The sequence below is a fragment of the Heliangelus exortis genome, chromosome 1 (genome assembly GCF_036169615.1).
Source record: "Heliangelus exortis chromosome 1, bHelExo1.hap1, whole genome shotgun sequence".
Classification (NCBI taxonomy): Eukaryota; Metazoa; Chordata; class Aves; order Apodiformes; family Trochilidae; genus Heliangelus; species Heliangelus exortis.
Genome location: NC_092422.1, coordinates 123,415,028 through 123,432,986, shown reverse-complemented (window position 1 = coordinate 123,432,986; position 17,959 = coordinate 123,415,028). Strand labels below are relative to the sequence as shown.

The window sequence follows — 17,959 nt, the reverse complement described above, 5'->3', positions numbered from 1 at the left end:
GTCCCCAGCTTGTACTGGTACCTGGGGCTGTGCTTTCCCAGATGCACAACTTTACACTTGCCCTTACTGTAATACATTAAATTTCTCCCTGTCCAGGTCCCTCTGAATGGCAGCACAGCCTTCTGGGGTGTCAGCCACTCCACCCAGTTTTGTGTCATCAGCAAACTTGCTGATAGAACACTCTATTCCCTCACCCAGGTCATCAATAAATATATTGAATAGTCCTGGTCCCAGTACTGACCCTTGAGGGCCTTCCCTGGAAACAGATTTCCAACTAGACTCCATCCCACTGACTACAACTCTCTACAGCAATCTTGCTGAGTGAAGCATGTTTTGAGGAGACATTTGGAAAAGCAACCTAAGGGCACTTCAACTTCAGTTGGTCAGATCTCTATGCTGTCTCTATGCTTGCTCATCTTCCAGGTTGATGAAGTGGGAAAACCGAACGCAGAGTAAAACCTGCTTGCTCTATTTCCATCACAGAAACAGCTGATTTACAAACAAGAAAATGCTGTGTCCCAAGAAATCAGGCCATGAACACACAAAGAAACAATAGCGTTTCTTTTATTTTCCCAGTAGGCAGCAAGATTTTCAGCATTTCACTGATGCTAATCCCTTTGGCATCAGTGCAGGAGCTTCCTTAACCTACAGCTATATTCTCAAGTGTATCTGTTCCTGCATCAGTGCAGGATCTTCCTTAACCTACAGCTATATTCTCAAGTGTATCTGTTCCATGGTGTGGTATGGCTCAGGAAACAGTTGAAAGGTTAAACATTACAGCAGACCCAAGATATTGACTTAATGAAAGTGAACAGGACAAGCACATGAACCTATGTGTTGAGTATTTGGCAGTATTAGAGTTTGGGAGATCAGCTTGCAAAAAGGAAAATAACAGGAGCATCCCATCTTGGACAACTTATAGTTTCATCTCTAATTAGATGCCTACTTAAGTAAAAAATTAGTCACATTTTTAGTAATACCTATATAATTATAGTAGTGAATATGGAAATAGCTATGTCACCTAGTCTTGGTTTTCTCTCAGGCTCCTCATCACATTTGCTAAGACTGTTTTTGTGACCCAAATTGCACCTGCTCATGTACATGGAAAAACCCTGTGGAATGTCCCAGTGGTAGCATTTAAGGATTTCTTGTCATAGTGCTGTAGTAGCAAGGAGCAGGAACACACATGTAGAATTAACCATGCTGGCTCTGAACACATGTGACATCAGTTAGATTTAGATTTAGGTTATGCTCATCAGTGTGACTGCATACATTTGCTTTTAAGGTTGCATTTAGGGATGATGTCATGGTGGGAAATATTTAGGAAAATTTTAAAGAACCATCTCAGGGAATTTCACAGGCCAGTGCAGCCTTTCCAGTCACTCAGAGAAGCATTGCAAAATCACCTAGCCTAAAGCTAATCTGTCCTGACTGCAATCAAGCAAGTTTTTCACAGAATCACAGGGAAAGCACAGTAGGCCAGTGATTAATGCAGCTGAAAATGTTACTGCTAATTACCTGTCACACTGAATTCCTGAGTCTTCTACTAGTATGGTAATTGGTTTGTGTACACAGCTGAAGTGACAAGCTTCCTTCAGAGAGGAATGGACTACAACTGTAACTTGCTGTTTTATGCTGTTGTTCAGTATAAATGAAATACATTGTTTCACTAAGCTACAAAGAAATACAAGAAATGAATGGACTTTTCATGACCTCTCAAGGCTAGCTAAGAGCAGCTCAGCAAAAGACTGAATTTTGGGCTGTCTTGTGTTTTCTTTGCTATTACTGCTGTCAGCTGCTTCTCAGCTATTAGAAGTAGCTTAATAGACCAGCATCCTCACACCCTGCAAGATGTACTGGTTAAGTGAGTAGTGAAATGCTGTATCCTTTGCATTCCTACAGGCACTCTGAAGTTCTGCTTTGATTACGGGTTTGCAGCACAACTAAATTACAAATTACACGGTTCCCAAAAGCTATGTAGTAAATGCATTGCAGAAGTTGCTATTATTTGCCTTTTCTGCCTTTGTTTCTGCTTTGGAAACTACTCCAAGAAATCTAACTATTGCAGCATCTGCTTTAGCTCCTGGGAATATTCCCTTCTTCAGCTGTGTGCTCAGTATGCAGCTGGGAAATATTTGACCATCTGCTGCTATTCTCCAGGTTACACTTCTAAAACTTCCCTGCAACTGTTAATTAAAGGAAGAAGTTTGTTGCCAGAAGACACCTGACTAAAGTAATTGGTCCTTTAACTGCAATTAATTTTTTTAATGTATACTGACAAAATGTAAATATAACAGGCAATAGGCCATAAAACAAGTAAGTTGTAGTTGGACACACACACAAAAAAATGAGGGGTGTGTCCAGGACCTTCACCTCTGTTTTCTAACTTTCCATATTGTCAATAATTGGCAGGACCAGCTCCAAACAGTTCTGTAACTCAGCAGTTTGGGACAGGAACTGCTGAACTGGGACAGGAAGCAATATACAAGATGAAGAACTTGTAAACACACCAAAAAAGTGCAAACGCTTTGATATTGAGATTGCTGTACTTGCTGCTCTGAGTTGCTGTGCTTTGTAGTTATGTAACTGAGCAAAGAAGCCAAAGGTATCAGAATAAAGTGATTAAAAAACACGATGATGGAAAGTAAAATACCTGAACTTGAAATCCCTTGGAAGATGGTACCCCATGCGATAATCACTCCTTGTCTTTGCTATTTGTTTTTGAAGGTCTTCAGTTGACTTGCTGTACCCATTGAAAATATAGTTGGCAAAGACAAGCTTTCCTTGAATGTACATCTGCCAAAGAAGAGAACAAAAAAACCTGCAGAATTGGCAACAGCAACTCTAAATGAAGATGATAGGTTGAGAAACAAAGAAGGTTGTTAGGCATCTTGACTTACACATTTATTATGGCTTGCAGCTTTCACCCTTTATGACTTTGCTACATAAAACATTTTATTTCATTTAAGGAAACAAACAAACAAACAAAAACCTCATGCCTCATATTTTTCTAATCCCTCCAAGATTTCAAACCACAGCACACAGGAGTGTGTAAAACAGTATTTTGCATACTGCTTCATGGACTACCAAAACCCACCACTATCCACACAGAGAATATTTCAGTTTAGGTAAGGCATAACATGACATATTTGTAGAGGAACACATATAAGTATGTTAGGCATAGGAAAAAGAAAAACAACAGCTTTTTGTTTATTTTTTTTTCTTTTGCATATGTTAACTAAATATTTTTCTTTGATTACTTTGTTTTTTAGTAAGAAGGAGGAGAGTACATTATCCTACTTCTAAAATTTTATAGGTAGAAATACACTTTCCTGTTTAAATACTGTATCTCACTAGAAACAGCTTTCTACAGAAGAAAGGTAACTAAGGTCATTTGACAAATGATGTTAAACCTACAGGAATTAACTAGGCCTGATGTTAAAAGCCATAAGGATTCAAAATGTGGGCAACATCTGAAACACTAGCAATATTATTTCCCTGGAAAAGTAAACCAGGAGCCTAAAGCTAATTCAGAGCTGTTGAGAAATATCCAGAAACATTTCCCAGCTCTTATTTCCCCAGTTTTCAACTTTCTTTTGATTCTGAAGTCTATTTCATGATGTCTCAATGATTTGCCTATTTCCCAAAGCTGACATTTGTAGATGACTATCTTACCATGACATCCTAAACAAAACAGATCCAAAATCTTGGCAAGTTTTTGTGCTAGAGTTTAGAATTGTTAAATAAGTCAGATTAATGATGTGCATTGTAGCAGTAAGATCTCAAGAACTGAAAGGATTTTTTCAGGTATTTGTCTTCATTTTTGTTAAGTCTGTTGGGTTGAGCCTTCTGTTTTTAATGCTCCCAGACTCAACATTATCAGAGCTTTTTCAAGAAAAGAGAAATATTTTTCAAAATGTTGCAAAGATGATTCCACACAGCTATAACACACGGATAATCTCAGAATTTGGGCTTGAATAAAATTCAGTTGAAATTATAAAAATAAAAAAGAAGATAGTGATAGCATCAGCCTTTTCTCTGTCAGTAAAGATACAGTGAAGAGTCAGGCCAGACTCCCTGACATGATGCTGACATGATGGTCTCTCTGAAGAAGCCTTTCTTTAGGTGAAGATTTTCTTAATTGAATTTAAAACTATAAGAATAATTTAAGCAGATGTTAGACAACTGGGAATATTTGGCTTATTTCATGAAAGCTCTCAATATGCAGGACTCCAAGTCAAGACTCTCTGAATACTTCAGGGTAATGCATATTCAAGTAAAAATTAATATATTCACCAGAAGGAAATTCAGAGGACCACTCAGCTCACACCAATGTGTATTCATCTGTAATGTAACCAGTAATAAATATGACATCAAACACTGCTTTTGCTTGTGGGTAACTGAGAGGGGAAAAAACATTTTATATCAGACATTGTGTAGCTCTATAGGCAACAGTTCTTATGATGATGAGCACTGTTTTACTCAACTCTGAAACATTTTTCTTTCAGTCAAAACCTTGTCTCATTACTGTGAAGAGCTCTCCTCATCTGAGTGTGAGAGGAGCACTCACAGCAGTGGAGATTTGGAAGCACTGAACAGTTTAATAAGTTACACTACAACACAGGTCCTCATTTTTCCATTCCCTTGCTTAAATCTAATGTTGTGAGCAGTGTCAGCATCCTAACAAAGGGAATCCTGTAAGCTTTCCTTGGGGTACAGTTTTGAGTGAATGTCAGCACTTGGGAATGGCAGTAACATTTGGCCTCAGCTCCTGATTCTCTGGCTCTACTTACCCTTTTGTGTCTGCTTGTTTCCCCTGAAGGCAAACTCTACATTCCTTCATTCTGGCTTTCCTGACTCTCTTGATTTCCCTATGCTTTTTTCAGCTTCTTCCTCATGCTTTACTTGTACCTAAGTTTCTTTCCCTGTTCCTTGCTTTTTTTCATAACCAGTGCCTCATCTTGCTTCCCATAACTGGTCTTCCCTTCGCCATCATATTTCTCATTACACAGCTCCTTCTGATCTGACATATCTCACATTTCTCCTCTCTTATCTCTACCATTCTCCTGCAATTCTGCATGTTCTTTCCTTGCAGGAGCACAGAGAAAAAAAGAAGAAATCTCCAGCCACCTACGGCCCATCTTACTGCCTCTGCTCCATGTGCCAGGAATTCACGTTTTGGTTTTGCCACCACTTGCTGGTGTGTTCTAGCCTTTGAGTTCTCCACACAGGTAATCTGATTTAGTTTCCTCTTGCTGCTGCAAGTCCCTGCATGCTGTGTTTTCCAACCTATGTGCCTTTTATTGCCACGTTGATGAGGAAGCAGCACACAACACCCTCCTCACGTTGGCTTTGTTTAACCACTGGTATTGTGTTACTGCCCAAATGTTGTGGTAGTTGTAAATACCAGTTTGCTGCTTTTGTTTAGAGACCTGACTGTTTCCTTGTGGCTAATGATGAAAACTGTAACAAGCAGATTGGGATGGAACTTTTTGCCACTGCAGGGCTGCCTACAGAATGCTCTGAAAATAACACTGCTCTTCTCTCATACATACATGTTCTGTAGTTGTACAAAATGAAGAGGCTGATAGAAAGGGTGGATAAATCTATTCCAAAGATGATCCGATGCATTAATACACAATACATTGAAACATTTCTAAATGGATATAAACAAGAAGGCTGCCTCTGGCAACCACTCCTGCTCTCAGGGGAGTGTAGCCTTTCCATTACCATTCACCTGGTTGATTCTGTAATGTTATGACATGGAGGAATTTCATTATTCCTTCCACCACAAGCAATCAATTTGTGCCTTCAAGCGTAAAATTCAAGTCTGCTTGAAGCTTTGTTTTACTTGCATACTATGTAAATATTACCAATGTTTTCCACTGTTTTCCAAATATCTGTGACTCTCATTACGGCCTTCTGTAGCATGTGACTTTGACAGGCTGGCATGAGTAAGAATTTTTTCCTCTACAGAATATCTTTCTGGTTTGGTTCCTTCCTAAAGCACTGGGAATTTATAAAATAAAAAGGTTCTCTTGCAAGCAGCTCTGAAGGTCAGCTTTTTTCAATAGATATAAATTGGGATAGCAAAGCACTTTTACTCCTACTGGGGTAAACTTAATCCAGAGTGTTTTAAGACCCAAGTCTTCAGTGAAAGCCAAGAGGTAAATTTGGCTGGTGGCATTTTGGAGTGAGGGAAGGTTCTTCCTCCTCTCAGAGCTAAACATAGTTCTGGCAAATGGCCTCAGACTGAAATTCTTCAGGGAGTCATAATAAGCAAGCCAGGGCAAAGAGGAATGCTTTTTCTCCCTGACTAATTCTTCCACATAAAAAGGTGAAAGGTCAAAGATGAACTTTAATCCTAATAAAATTCTGAACTGCAGAGCAGTAATATGTCAGAACACTGAAAATAAATAAATAAATAAATAATGTTTTATTATTGGCAACAGTAGGTTGGTTTTATAAGCATAAATATCTCTGTCCTAATTTCTTTTAACCTTTGGGAGAAGGGGAACTTTTAGATACTAAACACAGACATTAAGCAATCCATGGGGGTTTTGGGAGTTCAACCCATATTTTTCCCCTTATATGCCCTTCTGCATCTTTCTAGCTGACTGAAGGAGTAAAGTGGGGTTGTCTTCAAGTTCTCTTTCTGGTTTTTTTGACTGGGACGGTCATTCTCAAGGTTCATTTCCTTCTTTCTGTCTAGGAATATTTCATGCAGGTTAACAAACTTCACATGTTCATATTCTAGAAATAATTCTGTTGATTTAAGATGTTCCTTAGAGAGGCGACTTAACAAATTCATGTGTGTATGTGCACGTGCATTCAGATGTTGAAGTAAAAAAGATTTGCTCAAGCTGAAGTTCATTTCAATTTAATCTCCAGAGTTGAAACACATTTAATGAAGGATTTGTCATCTGTTTGGATTTGGTAATGTCACCCTTCTTGGGCTGGTCAGGTTAAAGTAAGACGGTTGAGCTGTCACTTTGATGTTATAGATTACTTGTGCTGGTGATGAAATGCAACTTTTAATCATTGTAGGGTGTGCAAATAGGAATCTAACTTGTGAAAGTATAACATCTAAGCTCAGCAGTGCTGGAGTGGCCAAACGCATATCACCAAGTGAAAATCATCAGGAGAGCAAGGGGAATGAGCAGAGCTCCAAAAAATACAACCTATAAAGAAATATTGCATAACTTGTGCTTGTTTAGTATCCAGTCGTGAAGACTGAGTGTGGGAGTATAGTTATGGGACAGAAAGGACATAGAAATCTGACATGCTAAGGAAAAGAAAGATAACCATCTGGTTTCTATGTCTGTGATAAACAGAGCAAGAAATAATGGACTTTAAGCAGAGGAAGAAAAATTAAATAGGAAAAGCTGTCAAGTAATATGAGTATAAAGCATTCAGAAATATTTTTGGAAGGATATTGTGGCTTCTGTCACTGTGTCTTTATGAATAGGTTAAGCAGAAAGAGTGGAATTCACTTCATCTACAGCTGAATCCCACGTGAGAGAAACAGGCATTTCCAGCATGTGATTCATGTGACCCACTTCCATCATACACTGGAAGGAGTTTAATTACTCTGTGGAACTGCTTGTTTCTCTTCAGGGGTTGTGAAAGACTCTACAAAACTGACTCAGGGCTAAAGGTATGTTTTGTAGATGTCTCAAGCTCTGCCAGGACTGTACCACCTCTTGTGTCAGTGATAGCACTGATGTAGTTGATTTTGTACTAGTGAAAATGGCAAGGGTAGGTGGCTCCTTGAGGCTGTTTCTCGACTACAAAAGAAATGAAGGACTGAAATTGTGGGAGGTCTGCCTAACTAAAAGACTAACTGAAAACAAAAGTTGCATGTTCAGTAGGATGACAGTAACCAAAAACTGTTATTTTTTGCATGGCTGAATGATTTGGAATGAGATAATGAATAATGTAATTGTTAATAAGCAAACAAGTACATCATTACCACACTATAAGCAATTCGGTGTTCTGAGTCAGTTAAAGACATCAACAGCAGAAGAAGCACAGAGACTGATTTACCCTGTCAGTTCCTGACTATGGCCTTTCCTGAACAGCTTTTGTGAAACAGAAAACTGTACAGTTGGTGGGTGTATCGTTAGGCTCTGTGTATAAATAGAGTATTCTACATCCTAGGCTCATTTCATAAGCAGCATTTTTACTGGAGAAAAATTACTAAAACCACTGTAATTCTAATTAATTTATTCAAATAGCAGAATAAATTTTTAATGATGTTCCCAGAAGACTCTCATTCAGCTCTTGAATCCAGAGAAGTCCAAACTCACTGAATGGTCTGATATAGCACAAAATTCTTCCACGCTTTTGATAAGCTGCAGAATCAGCTTGAAGTGTTCAGCCTTTATCATAATGAATGCACTCAAGAAGTTGGCATAGCATCCTTCCCTTCAAAAGGTTTGGATCTTGGGATCATCTGGAATGAAATTGGTGTGATTTTCCTTCATCTTTTTCATCTTTTCAGGTCAATACTCTATTTTTTCAAGGGAGAAGAATCATGAAAACCTCATCTGTGAAGCTTCTCATACTCAGATTCATTATTGCTACGCTGTCGCAGTATTTTCAACCTGTTGTCATGTGGGATGGCAATAAAAATGTCACTAGTGGATTTAATGAAATCTTTATTACATTTCCCATCTCAAACCTGCATACTAGAATGCTGCCTGGGGAGGGGGGAGTTTGGTCTAAGTTAAGGTCAGGCCTTTTCTGAAGTCTTGTGCATATTCACATCTTTGGAGGAAAAAAATACGGATTCTTCTGCCCTTCATCTAGGCCTTGCATCTCAGCTTGGATGGCAGATTTCTCCACAGATGTCTGTTTATAGGTGTGTATGAATTTCACCACTACTGGAAAATGCAGCTGGTGTTACTGAGGGCAAATTTTTTCCCCTTCCTGCTTTGTTTTCTTTTTATTTTTCCTCTTCTAGCTTCCTCAGTCATTTGAGGGACCTCTGTGTTTTCACCAATGGTACAAACCAGACACTCTGCTGCTTGCTGGAGAGGCCAGTTGCCTTTCTTATTGTCGAAAGAAACAGAGAATCCAGACCAATGGACTGACATCTAAAGCTGATGCCATGTGGCCACACTGCAAATAAAAGCTATGGGAAAGTAACTTTCACAGCTTATGTTGCAGTCTTCAAGGGCAGGAACACCTTTCTAGACACATGGATCTGGTTTGGACCTCAGGTTGCCCAATCTTCTCCCTTGCATCACACTGTCAGCCTGACAGGCTTCAGAAACTGGAAAATGCAAACTTTCAAGAGTCGTGCTGCTACGGCTCTGGTATTCACATCCAGAGATAATTATAAAAGTAGAAATATAATAAGTCAATGCCAGTTTCCCTCAGTTAGCTCTCAGGGTATTTAACTATCATTCCATGTAGTACAGCACTGATGGATGAAAGCAAATATATTGGCTTCAGTTCACTCTTAGACTGGAGCCACAGTGAGCCTTTGCGTGCCTGTATGTATGTAAGCACAGCACACCATGCTTTGTTATTCTTAGGTTCTTGTGTTTGTTATCATAGCACATTTCTTCACAAATAACCTATGATTATAAATTTGTAAACTACACAGAAAAGGCATCTACTCCAGGAAAAAAGAGGAATGAAAATCCTATGGGAAAGAAAACAGCAGGAATGTTTGGTGTTTGGTGTCCGGTGGTTGGGTTTTTTTAACTTAGCACAAACAATGCTTTTGAAAAGCCACTCCTTGCAAAAAAAAAAAAAAAAAAAAAAAAGAAAAACCTTTGGTTCCCTTCTGCCTCTTGCTCCTCAAACACACAACTCCCTAACATTTTGAAGGCACAGCTATTAAATTCTGGCTGAAGATCTTTAGATGGGGGGCAGGGGGAGAGAGGGGGATTGACCATATGGCAGGAAGTACATGCCATGATCAGAGAGAAGCAACTGCCCCTGGGAGCAACTGCATTACTGTAATGCTTCTGTAAAAGCATTTCCTTGAGGCATCTGAAAGTCTCTATAGAAAGCTGTCTAAAAGCAAATGTTTAATATCATGCAACATTTCCTTTTTGATTAATACATTCATTAAAGCTTGAACTTAACTCTTTTTCTTTGAAGCCACGAATTCCTTCTCTCAAAGTCACTTGTATTTATTTAGCTGAACAACATTTTTTTGAAATAGGAAATTAAGGATGGACCCTGTCCTGCTAAGTGGACTAAGGTTAGTCTTTTGATTCATCAGACACAGAGGACAATTGTACTTCATTTTGAAGTTTTTTTCCTGATCATCTAAGGAAATTCCCAAGGACCAGAGGAAATTACTTATCTGTCTCAAGAAGAAAGCATGGAAAATTAAGGAAATTTTTAATTTACTTTTACACAGTGTGCAAAAGACCTACCCTTCATGGGAACGTTAATTTTGCTTTAGTGAAGCTTTGCAAATTAAAGATACATACAAAAATGTTTGATATATTTAGATTAGGATGATTTCAGACACAAAGAATCTTCTTCTCATGAACTCTGCATTTTTGCCCCCTAATCCTTTTATTAAAGTTTAACCCGAATCAAAGTAACAACCTTGCACATCCTGGTGTAAAAGCAGATGTGTAGGATTATACCTAAAGCTCATCTAACCATCCAGTATCCTGTCCCTGTGAGTGACTGGGAGCTGGAAGAAAAGTGGAAGAGCATTTATAAGAAAATCCTATTCTTTTTGATCCACAGTAGCCATAAGCAGTCAACAATTCAGGGATTTCCTCAACCAAAGCTTTGTCTGGGCCCCAATGTTTGATAGCTGCCAATGAAGCTAACTTTCAGGAATGTATCTAATTTCATTTTGAATACACTTAGGCTTCTGGCCTCCACAACATCCTGTGGCAAAGAGTTCCACAATTTAATGATGTGCTGTGAGAGAAAGCACTTCCTTTTGTTTTAAATTTGCTACTTATCTATTTATTGATGCCTGATCATTCCTGTGTTTTAAGAAACAATGAATAATAATTTCTTACTCCTTTGCCACAGTAATTTTGCTGTATAAAGCTTTCTCATAACCTCAATCTCTTTTGTGAGCTACCTTACTCAGTCCTTCCTTACATGAACAGCCATTCCACACTATATCCTTTTTTGAGATGTGGTGATGACAGGCACATGCTGTGTACCAGAATATCAAGAATTATTTACTCTTTAACTAACAGTCTGCTTGCATTATGACTGTTGTAGAGCACTGATCAGAAGTATTCAGGGTTATGCCAGTAAACAAATTTTAGCTCTCTTACCTCAGTGTTGAGAGGTGGTGTGTCCATCTTTGCATCTGTACAAATAAACATGATTCTCTTCCCCATGTAAATTACTCTGCACTTACTGACAGTGAATTTCATATATCCAACTGATAATTACACAGTAATGTATGATCCTTGTGGAGCTCTCTGTGATCTGCTTTAACCGGTACAGAAAATCAAGTGAAGTCTGACCTGGAATTTTGTCATCTCTGACACATGACCAGTTTTTCAAAACTATGAAAAAATGAGTTTCAATCTACAAGAAATGTAGTGACTTCATTCTTAATGACTATGACTTCAATCTGCAATCAGGCCAATCCCAGTTCTTCAGCAAAGGTCATGCTGCTGTCCAAGAGTAAAAAAATACAGTCTATTTCAGGTTTCAGAACTTCTGAATACTATTTATTGTTTTTCTTTTGAGCTGCTCTGGAAATGACTACATAAAATGCTGTGACTCTCTCCAATTTGTGACTCCTGGTAGAGTTGCATTTGACAGCTTCTCTTTCTCTTGCTCTTTACAAGTCACCATTGTATGCAGATAACACAAGGAGAGCTGGAGCTGCTACCTTTGGCAGCTTTGCTTTGGTCAAGTCTTGCCTTTCAAAGCCAGGCCCGTGAAACTGTTATCAATTGCTACTGCTTCTGCTGGTAAATTAAACCACTCTGTCTGAGCATGGTGACAGCTGAATACCTCTTTGGAAATGGCAAAGAAGGCTCCATCTGTATCACATCCTCTGTGTCATTTGAAAAGTTGTGGTGGCTGTAATAAGTGAAGTAGGCTTATACCTTTGGGACTTTTTGTTTGTGCTGGCTGATTATGTCAGCTGAGAGACATTAGAAGGACTGATAGAAAGGACTATTAACAAATTCCTTCTAAAAACACACTCCATTCTTCCTCACACAATGGTTAGTTTCTTGTTCAAGCAAAAGAACTAGCCACCTGAGCTTTACTGTTCAGCTTTTAAAACCAGTAATTAAGACCATGCTGACAGGCTAACTAGATTTCAAGTTTTACTCATGCATCTTTTGTGCCTGTCTGTCTTTTATCTAGGTATTGTCTAAAACTGAGCTTGCTCTGTTGGCTGATCTTTGTAACAGTGAAATACAAGGAGAGGAAAAAAAAAAACAACAACTCCAAAACAAACAAACAAACAAACAAACAAAAAAAGCTGCACGTGTACCATAGAATGTCCTTAAATTGCTTTTAAATCAGAAGTAGTTTATAATCTGTTCTAAGAATTAATCAGTTCATAAAACACAAAGCACTACTTCTTAACCTGATTTTCTTTTAAAAATAATAAATGATTTCCACATGGGAACACAAAAAGGTGACATGAAACAGAATCAACCTGCACCTCTGTGTTAGTTGCCTGAGTTTCTCAGAGCTGTTAACAATAATTTTCATTGATTGTGGGTCATTCATACTAAACTGTGCCATCTCCAAATTTTCTACAACATGCTCTCAGTTCACTCTGTATTTTACACAGTATTTTCCCACTTTGTCTCCTTAGATTTGTAAAGGACATGTAGAAGGCTTGGAAAAAATTTAGGGTTTTCTGCATTTTACTTGATTGGTTTACTTATATCACTTTGCCACCAGAGAGGAAAGAAAATGTTAATTTTACCAGGAAAGCAGAAGCTGTGTGGTTAACAATTTATTCTTCAGACTTGTGTTGTGTGGGTAGTACAGCAGCTAAGCAATGTCAGGCTGCTGGTGTCACCCAGTGGACAGAGAGGTTGATCACAGGTAGCTGGCACGTAGAGAAGTACTTTTTCTGCAGGAATGGCTCGTTCCTAACTGACAGATATGCCTTTAATTTTATAGTAGCTTAGGTGAGACAGTATTTGAAAGGTCCTCTGTTTTAATGCCATGGCCACTACTAAAACTGTACAGAGGGAACACAGGAAGCAGTACTTGTTCCTCACTGTTATTAAGAAGTAGAAAAAGAACAATCAAACAATAATTAGTGGGAGCTCTCTCCTCCTTCTTTACTTCAGGAGAAAGTAATTAAAATAACCAAACAAAACGGTGCTTTTGATGGTGTTTACAGAATGATGTGAGGATTATTAAAATCCAATTATAATGCAATTCTGTGTGATGCAAGGTGAGATTGCATATTCTTAGCCTAATACCAGCTTGCAACAGAAGTGAACATCTTGTCAACACAGGTGAACAACACCTGGAAAATCCTCTCTTCACAGTATTACAATAATGTATTCCAAAACATGCAAGTATGCTTTGCATGCAAAACTGCAACAGAATAAATCACCTATGAATTAATCTCTTACAGGAAATCCTAATATTTACAGATTACATATGAAAACTACACAAGTACTTTAACTTCAGTTCATGTTTCATCTTAGACTTCTTCCTGATTTGAGAAGAGTACTTCCTAGAATGTTGGGAGTCTTTTTATTTTTTTTTAAAGACTGAACCATGTTGTGGAGGTGGGTGTCTTCTCCCAGGTAGCTACCAGTAAGACATGAGGGCATGGACTTAAGCTCTCTCAGGGGAGGTTTAGATTAGATATTAGGAAAAAATTCTTTACAGAGAGGGTGATCAGACATTGGAATGGGCTACCCAGGGAGGAGGTGGATTCTCAAAAACCCTGGAGGTTTTTAAGGAGAGACTGATGTGCACTTAGTGCCATGGTCTAGTAACCACAGTAGTGGATTAAGGACTGGACTTGATGATCTCAGAGGTCCTTTCCAACCTAGATGAATCTGTGATTCTGTGATGTTGTTGTGTGATGTGCTTCAAGATTTTTTGCCACAGATGAAGCAGAAATGGGGTTAAGGGTATACAGATGGCTAGATCTAACCTACAAAGTCCAAATCATATTCCTTTCCTAATGCTGTAAAAATTAGCATGTGCTTCTTGCTTTTTACAGGTGGAATGAGAATGACCCTAGCATTGTAAACCCTGAACTGCTAATAGATACAGAAGAGTTGGGGCTGCTGGGACAACAGTTGGTACTTCTGAAGAACGAAGATTAATGTTCTGCTCTCCTGATGGCCCAAATATTAATGACACGTCGATCCCAAAGTCACTCACTTGTAACCAGACCACATCAAAAGTTAAATAATGGAGTGTAATTGTTTTAACATACCAAAAACATGCCAGGAGCTACGTTATGTCTCCTTTTCAGTAAGGAACCCTTGCGATCTGTCAGTGCATCTGCAGAAGTGATGTTGTATTTGAGGAGGCGAAAGGAATCCTGACAACCCTGAAGCGAAAGGGAAGCACAGTTATCTAATTAAGTAGGTGGTAAATTTTGCATGACCAATTAAGCTTGTAACATTCTTTCCAAACATGGCTTCATGAACTCTAATTATCTTTCTCTTTCAGACCAGGTAGGGATGGGTCTTCACGCTGTCAGTCTGATGACAGAGGCTTCTAAATTTCCCAATTTCTCTTTCTGGATGTATTTTTCTCTTCTTAAAAGAAACAGCTTCCCTGATTTATAAAGCTACACTTTACAGTTGTGAGAACAGGGGTGGTAGCTAATCACTGTGCAACCTTCTGATGGATTTGTCATAATCTGGAATCTTGGCTTCCAAAAGTGTTGTGCTCCTGCCATTAGTGGACAGGGGCCAAATACAGGACCAAACTGTGAGACAAGGAGGCAACATGCAAGCCTTTGTTGAACAAATTTCCCAAACAGGTTTTCAAGTCAGGCTTCCAGGAGGAAAAAATAATACGAAAAATTAGAACTGAAAACACCTTTATTCCTCTTTATATAAAATGTAGATTTCTAATTCAACTTTAGCCTCTGCCATTGGACTAAAAATCCTGCTGGTGCTAAAATGCATGGGAGTTTTCCCAAAGACTTCATGAGGTCCAGAATTTGAGCTCTTCTTTGCTAGCTTTTCAAATGCAAATCAGAAATTATAGTTGCTGTGTGACCAGTTCCTCAAGGAATGGATAAATGAGACATAGTGAAAGAAGAAATGTAAATGCCTGAATTGGTATTGAAGCTGTATAAGGCAGACTCATATCCTCTGAGCACTTCTATTTCAATGCAGCTGCACTAATGTCTAGTAAGAAGTGGGAAATTGTGAATACAGCAGTCACCACTGTTTACTGTTGTGCACACTATGTCAAGATGATAAAAATGCCTGTTGAGTGTCTACTGCCAATTCTAGTTTAGCTTTATGGAGAAATTTTCTGTTAATTATAAGAATAGACAATGTTCCAGGGGACACTGAAACAAATATTAAAAATCACCTCTCTTTTTGCCCTTCCACACTTCAACTTACTTGTACTTCCAGTCCTTCTGTGCATTTCCTTAGCTTGGCTGTGTGACTGTGAGGACAGTGTTGTATTAAATCACTACTCAGTAACTTTATACTGTAAGGAAAATGAGCTGGTTTGAAATTTTCCAGCAGCATGCTAGAATTTTTTGCATTCATCTTTGCTAGAAAGTGCTAATTCTGAAAGCCAAAATGTTTCAACAACAACAAAAAAAAGATATTTTGTCACATTGCTACCAAATCACAGATTTCTTCTGAACTGATGCAATAGACTGTTGTGGTTACTAATCACTGGGGCCTGCAGTACCACAATAGCCATGCACAAACAACAGCCTCAGGATTTCCTACTACTGTGCTACTACACTAGTAAGCCCACCAAGACTTAGTGCTAGGGATTTTTAATCAAGGTTTGAGGTTCTTGCTCTACATCAAAGGATTATTCAGGGTTATTCCCTTTTTTTTCTCAGAAAAAAAGAACGATGTGAGGAATTCCTCTAAGTTGACAATAGCAATTTAAACTGTCAAATATATGGATTCTAATAATATTTAGTTTTGACACAGCATTTGTTTTGAAATGGGGTATTTTTTTGGTTTTTTTTTTAGGAAATTCTAGCATCTCTAGACTTTATCCTTACTTCGGAAGTATTTTTTTAATATTCCTGTAGAACACATATTTGGAGTTGGTACCAGTTAGACACTTCTGGTGAGACAGTTTTTCAGATATTTCAGCAACCAGGTAAACAGAAAATTATTACAAAAAGACTCTTTAAAGATCTCAAGCATGTGCTGGAGAAACTTTCTACTTTCTGATAAAACCCACCTGGGCACAAGGCATACTTCTGTTCTTGTTCTGGCTTTCATACAGCTGCCCTATCTTGTCTTCACTAGGATCCAGGCTTTTTCGTGAAGATGAGACACAGACCACTATAACCTGCTCCTTAGAGGACATCTGATTGTTAATGAGGCAATCATACTCCAAGTCTGACACGTAGGGAATCTGATGATTACTACACCTGCATGTCTTCCCTTCCTCCCCCATCATAATTCTTCGAAGCACAGCAGGACAAGCAAGCTGGGATATGACCCTCGGATTGTCCCTGTCACGTGGAAGAGAAAATAGAGGGGGAAGTGTTAGCAAGTCAGGCTGTCAAATAAATAAACTACAGATTGAAGAATCATTTTAAATCATTTCTATAAATGATGGGTCTTGCCTCTGTTATCTGAGGCGTGCGGTTATCTAAACGTTTCAGGTATTTCTTAAGGTCTGATGCAACCACAATTGCTGTGGATCTCCTGGCTTCTGCCAAAACACAGCCTCTGCAGCCAGGCTGACAGGAGAACGAGGGATGTGCTTTAACCAGCTGAGCTGGCCAGGCAGGCTCTGGCAGCAGCCAGGAGCAGGCTTCAAAGGCCACTCCCTTATCATGTGATGGCCTCATAGGCACCTCTTATCTCTGAGAAATGATTGTACTATCCTTATTTTAGATTCATATGTATGTGTTAGGTGCGTTGGTATTATTGGTCTTTCACTAGTGTGCTGAAGACTAACTTGTTTGGGAAGCCTTTTGACATTTCTGGGGGGATTCTGGAGGTTGTCTGTTCCTGTGAAGCAGGCATTACGAGTGTCAAGTTCCAGGAACCTACTGTCACACCTCTAGCAAAGACATCATGTTGGCATTAAGAACCTGCCACGCTACTCTAGGTGATGTTATGTTTTGAACACAGCTTCCTCATGGTGAGAGCAAATGTTATGAAAGGTTTGGACCAGAAAAAAAGAAAAAAACAAACCAAAACAAAACTCAAAAGACTCTAAAGTCCTCCCCTGTGGCCTTCTGAAACAGCAGCCTTCTGTTGCTGTATTTGGAGATGCTTGGTCAATCCCTAAATGACTGTGCCAAGAGAAAAGCACTAAAATAGAGATATGAGAAGCACTGGCCTGTACTAGATGTTTGCTGGGCATATATTGTGCCGGAGGTACCAGAAGGAAAAAGGAAATAAGTCTGGAAGAAATGGATCAGGGAAGAAAGACTGTATAATCTCACAGACAGCAGAAGAAGGCACAAAATTTTTTGTTTTCATCTTCACATGTATGTAAAATGAGATTACAATTCCAGCAAACCAGGAAGAATAATGAAATACTTGAGATTTATGGTATCTGTACTTCATCAGTTGAGCTACATATTAGTTGTATGAAATTAAAAGTATTGTTCCAATAAAAGTAATTTGTTCCATTAATTTTACACATTTTCAGGCATAGTTGAAATGTTGCTATTCACCTATGGGTATCAATGAAAAGCAAAGCTATCAATGAAAGCAAACTTTCCTCAAAGGGAAGTTGAACATTGAACCACCAAAATACAGTCAGAAATACTGTCATCTTGTTTTCTTACTGAGGTCTGAAAATTTACTACTACTTTTGATCCATATGC

The 17,959-nt window shown here is 38.7% G+C and overlaps 2 protein-coding genes across 17 annotated transcripts in view; one reads left to right on the top strand and one right to left on the bottom strand.

The window, feature by feature from the left end:
- The window catches only part of VEZT (vezatin, adherens junctions transmembrane protein), an 86,898-nt gene extending 69,150 nt beyond the window's left edge, over window positions 1–17,748 (top strand). For 3 of the 5 annotated variants that reach the window (XM_071764745.1, XM_071764718.1, XM_071764711.1), the window contains one exon: window positions 14,168–17,748. In XM_071764745.1, coding sequence (XP_071620846.1) covers window positions 14,168–14,273 — 106 coding nt within the window. In that variant the 3' untranslated portion in view covers window positions 14,274–17,748. Of the gene's footprint in view, window positions 1–2,727; window positions 2,798–14,167 lie in introns of those variants that run through there. The other 2 variants (XM_071764786.1, XM_071764719.1) reach the window with 1 other exon arrangement.
- The window catches only part of C1H3orf20 (chromosome 1 C3orf20 homolog), a 71,016-nt gene that overhangs the window by 24,658 nt on the left and 28,399 nt on the right, over window positions 1–17,959 (bottom strand). For 8 of the 12 annotated variants that reach the window (XM_071764824.1, XM_071764812.1, XM_071764870.1 and 5 more), the window contains 3 exons: window positions 16,351–16,627; window positions 14,387–14,503; window positions 547–2,796 (listed from right to left, as the gene is read on the bottom strand). In XM_071764824.1, the coding sequence (XP_071620925.1) occupies window positions 2,623–2,796; window positions 14,387–14,503; window positions 16,351–16,627 (568 nt within the window). In that variant the 3' untranslated portion in view covers window positions 547–2,622. Of the gene's footprint in view, window positions 1–546; window positions 2,797–8,209; window positions 8,513–9,785; window positions 10,667–14,386; window positions 14,504–16,350; window positions 16,628–17,959 lie in introns of those variants that run through there. The other 4 variants (XR_011730044.1, XM_071764850.1, XM_071764891.1 and 1 more) reach the window with 4 other exon arrangements.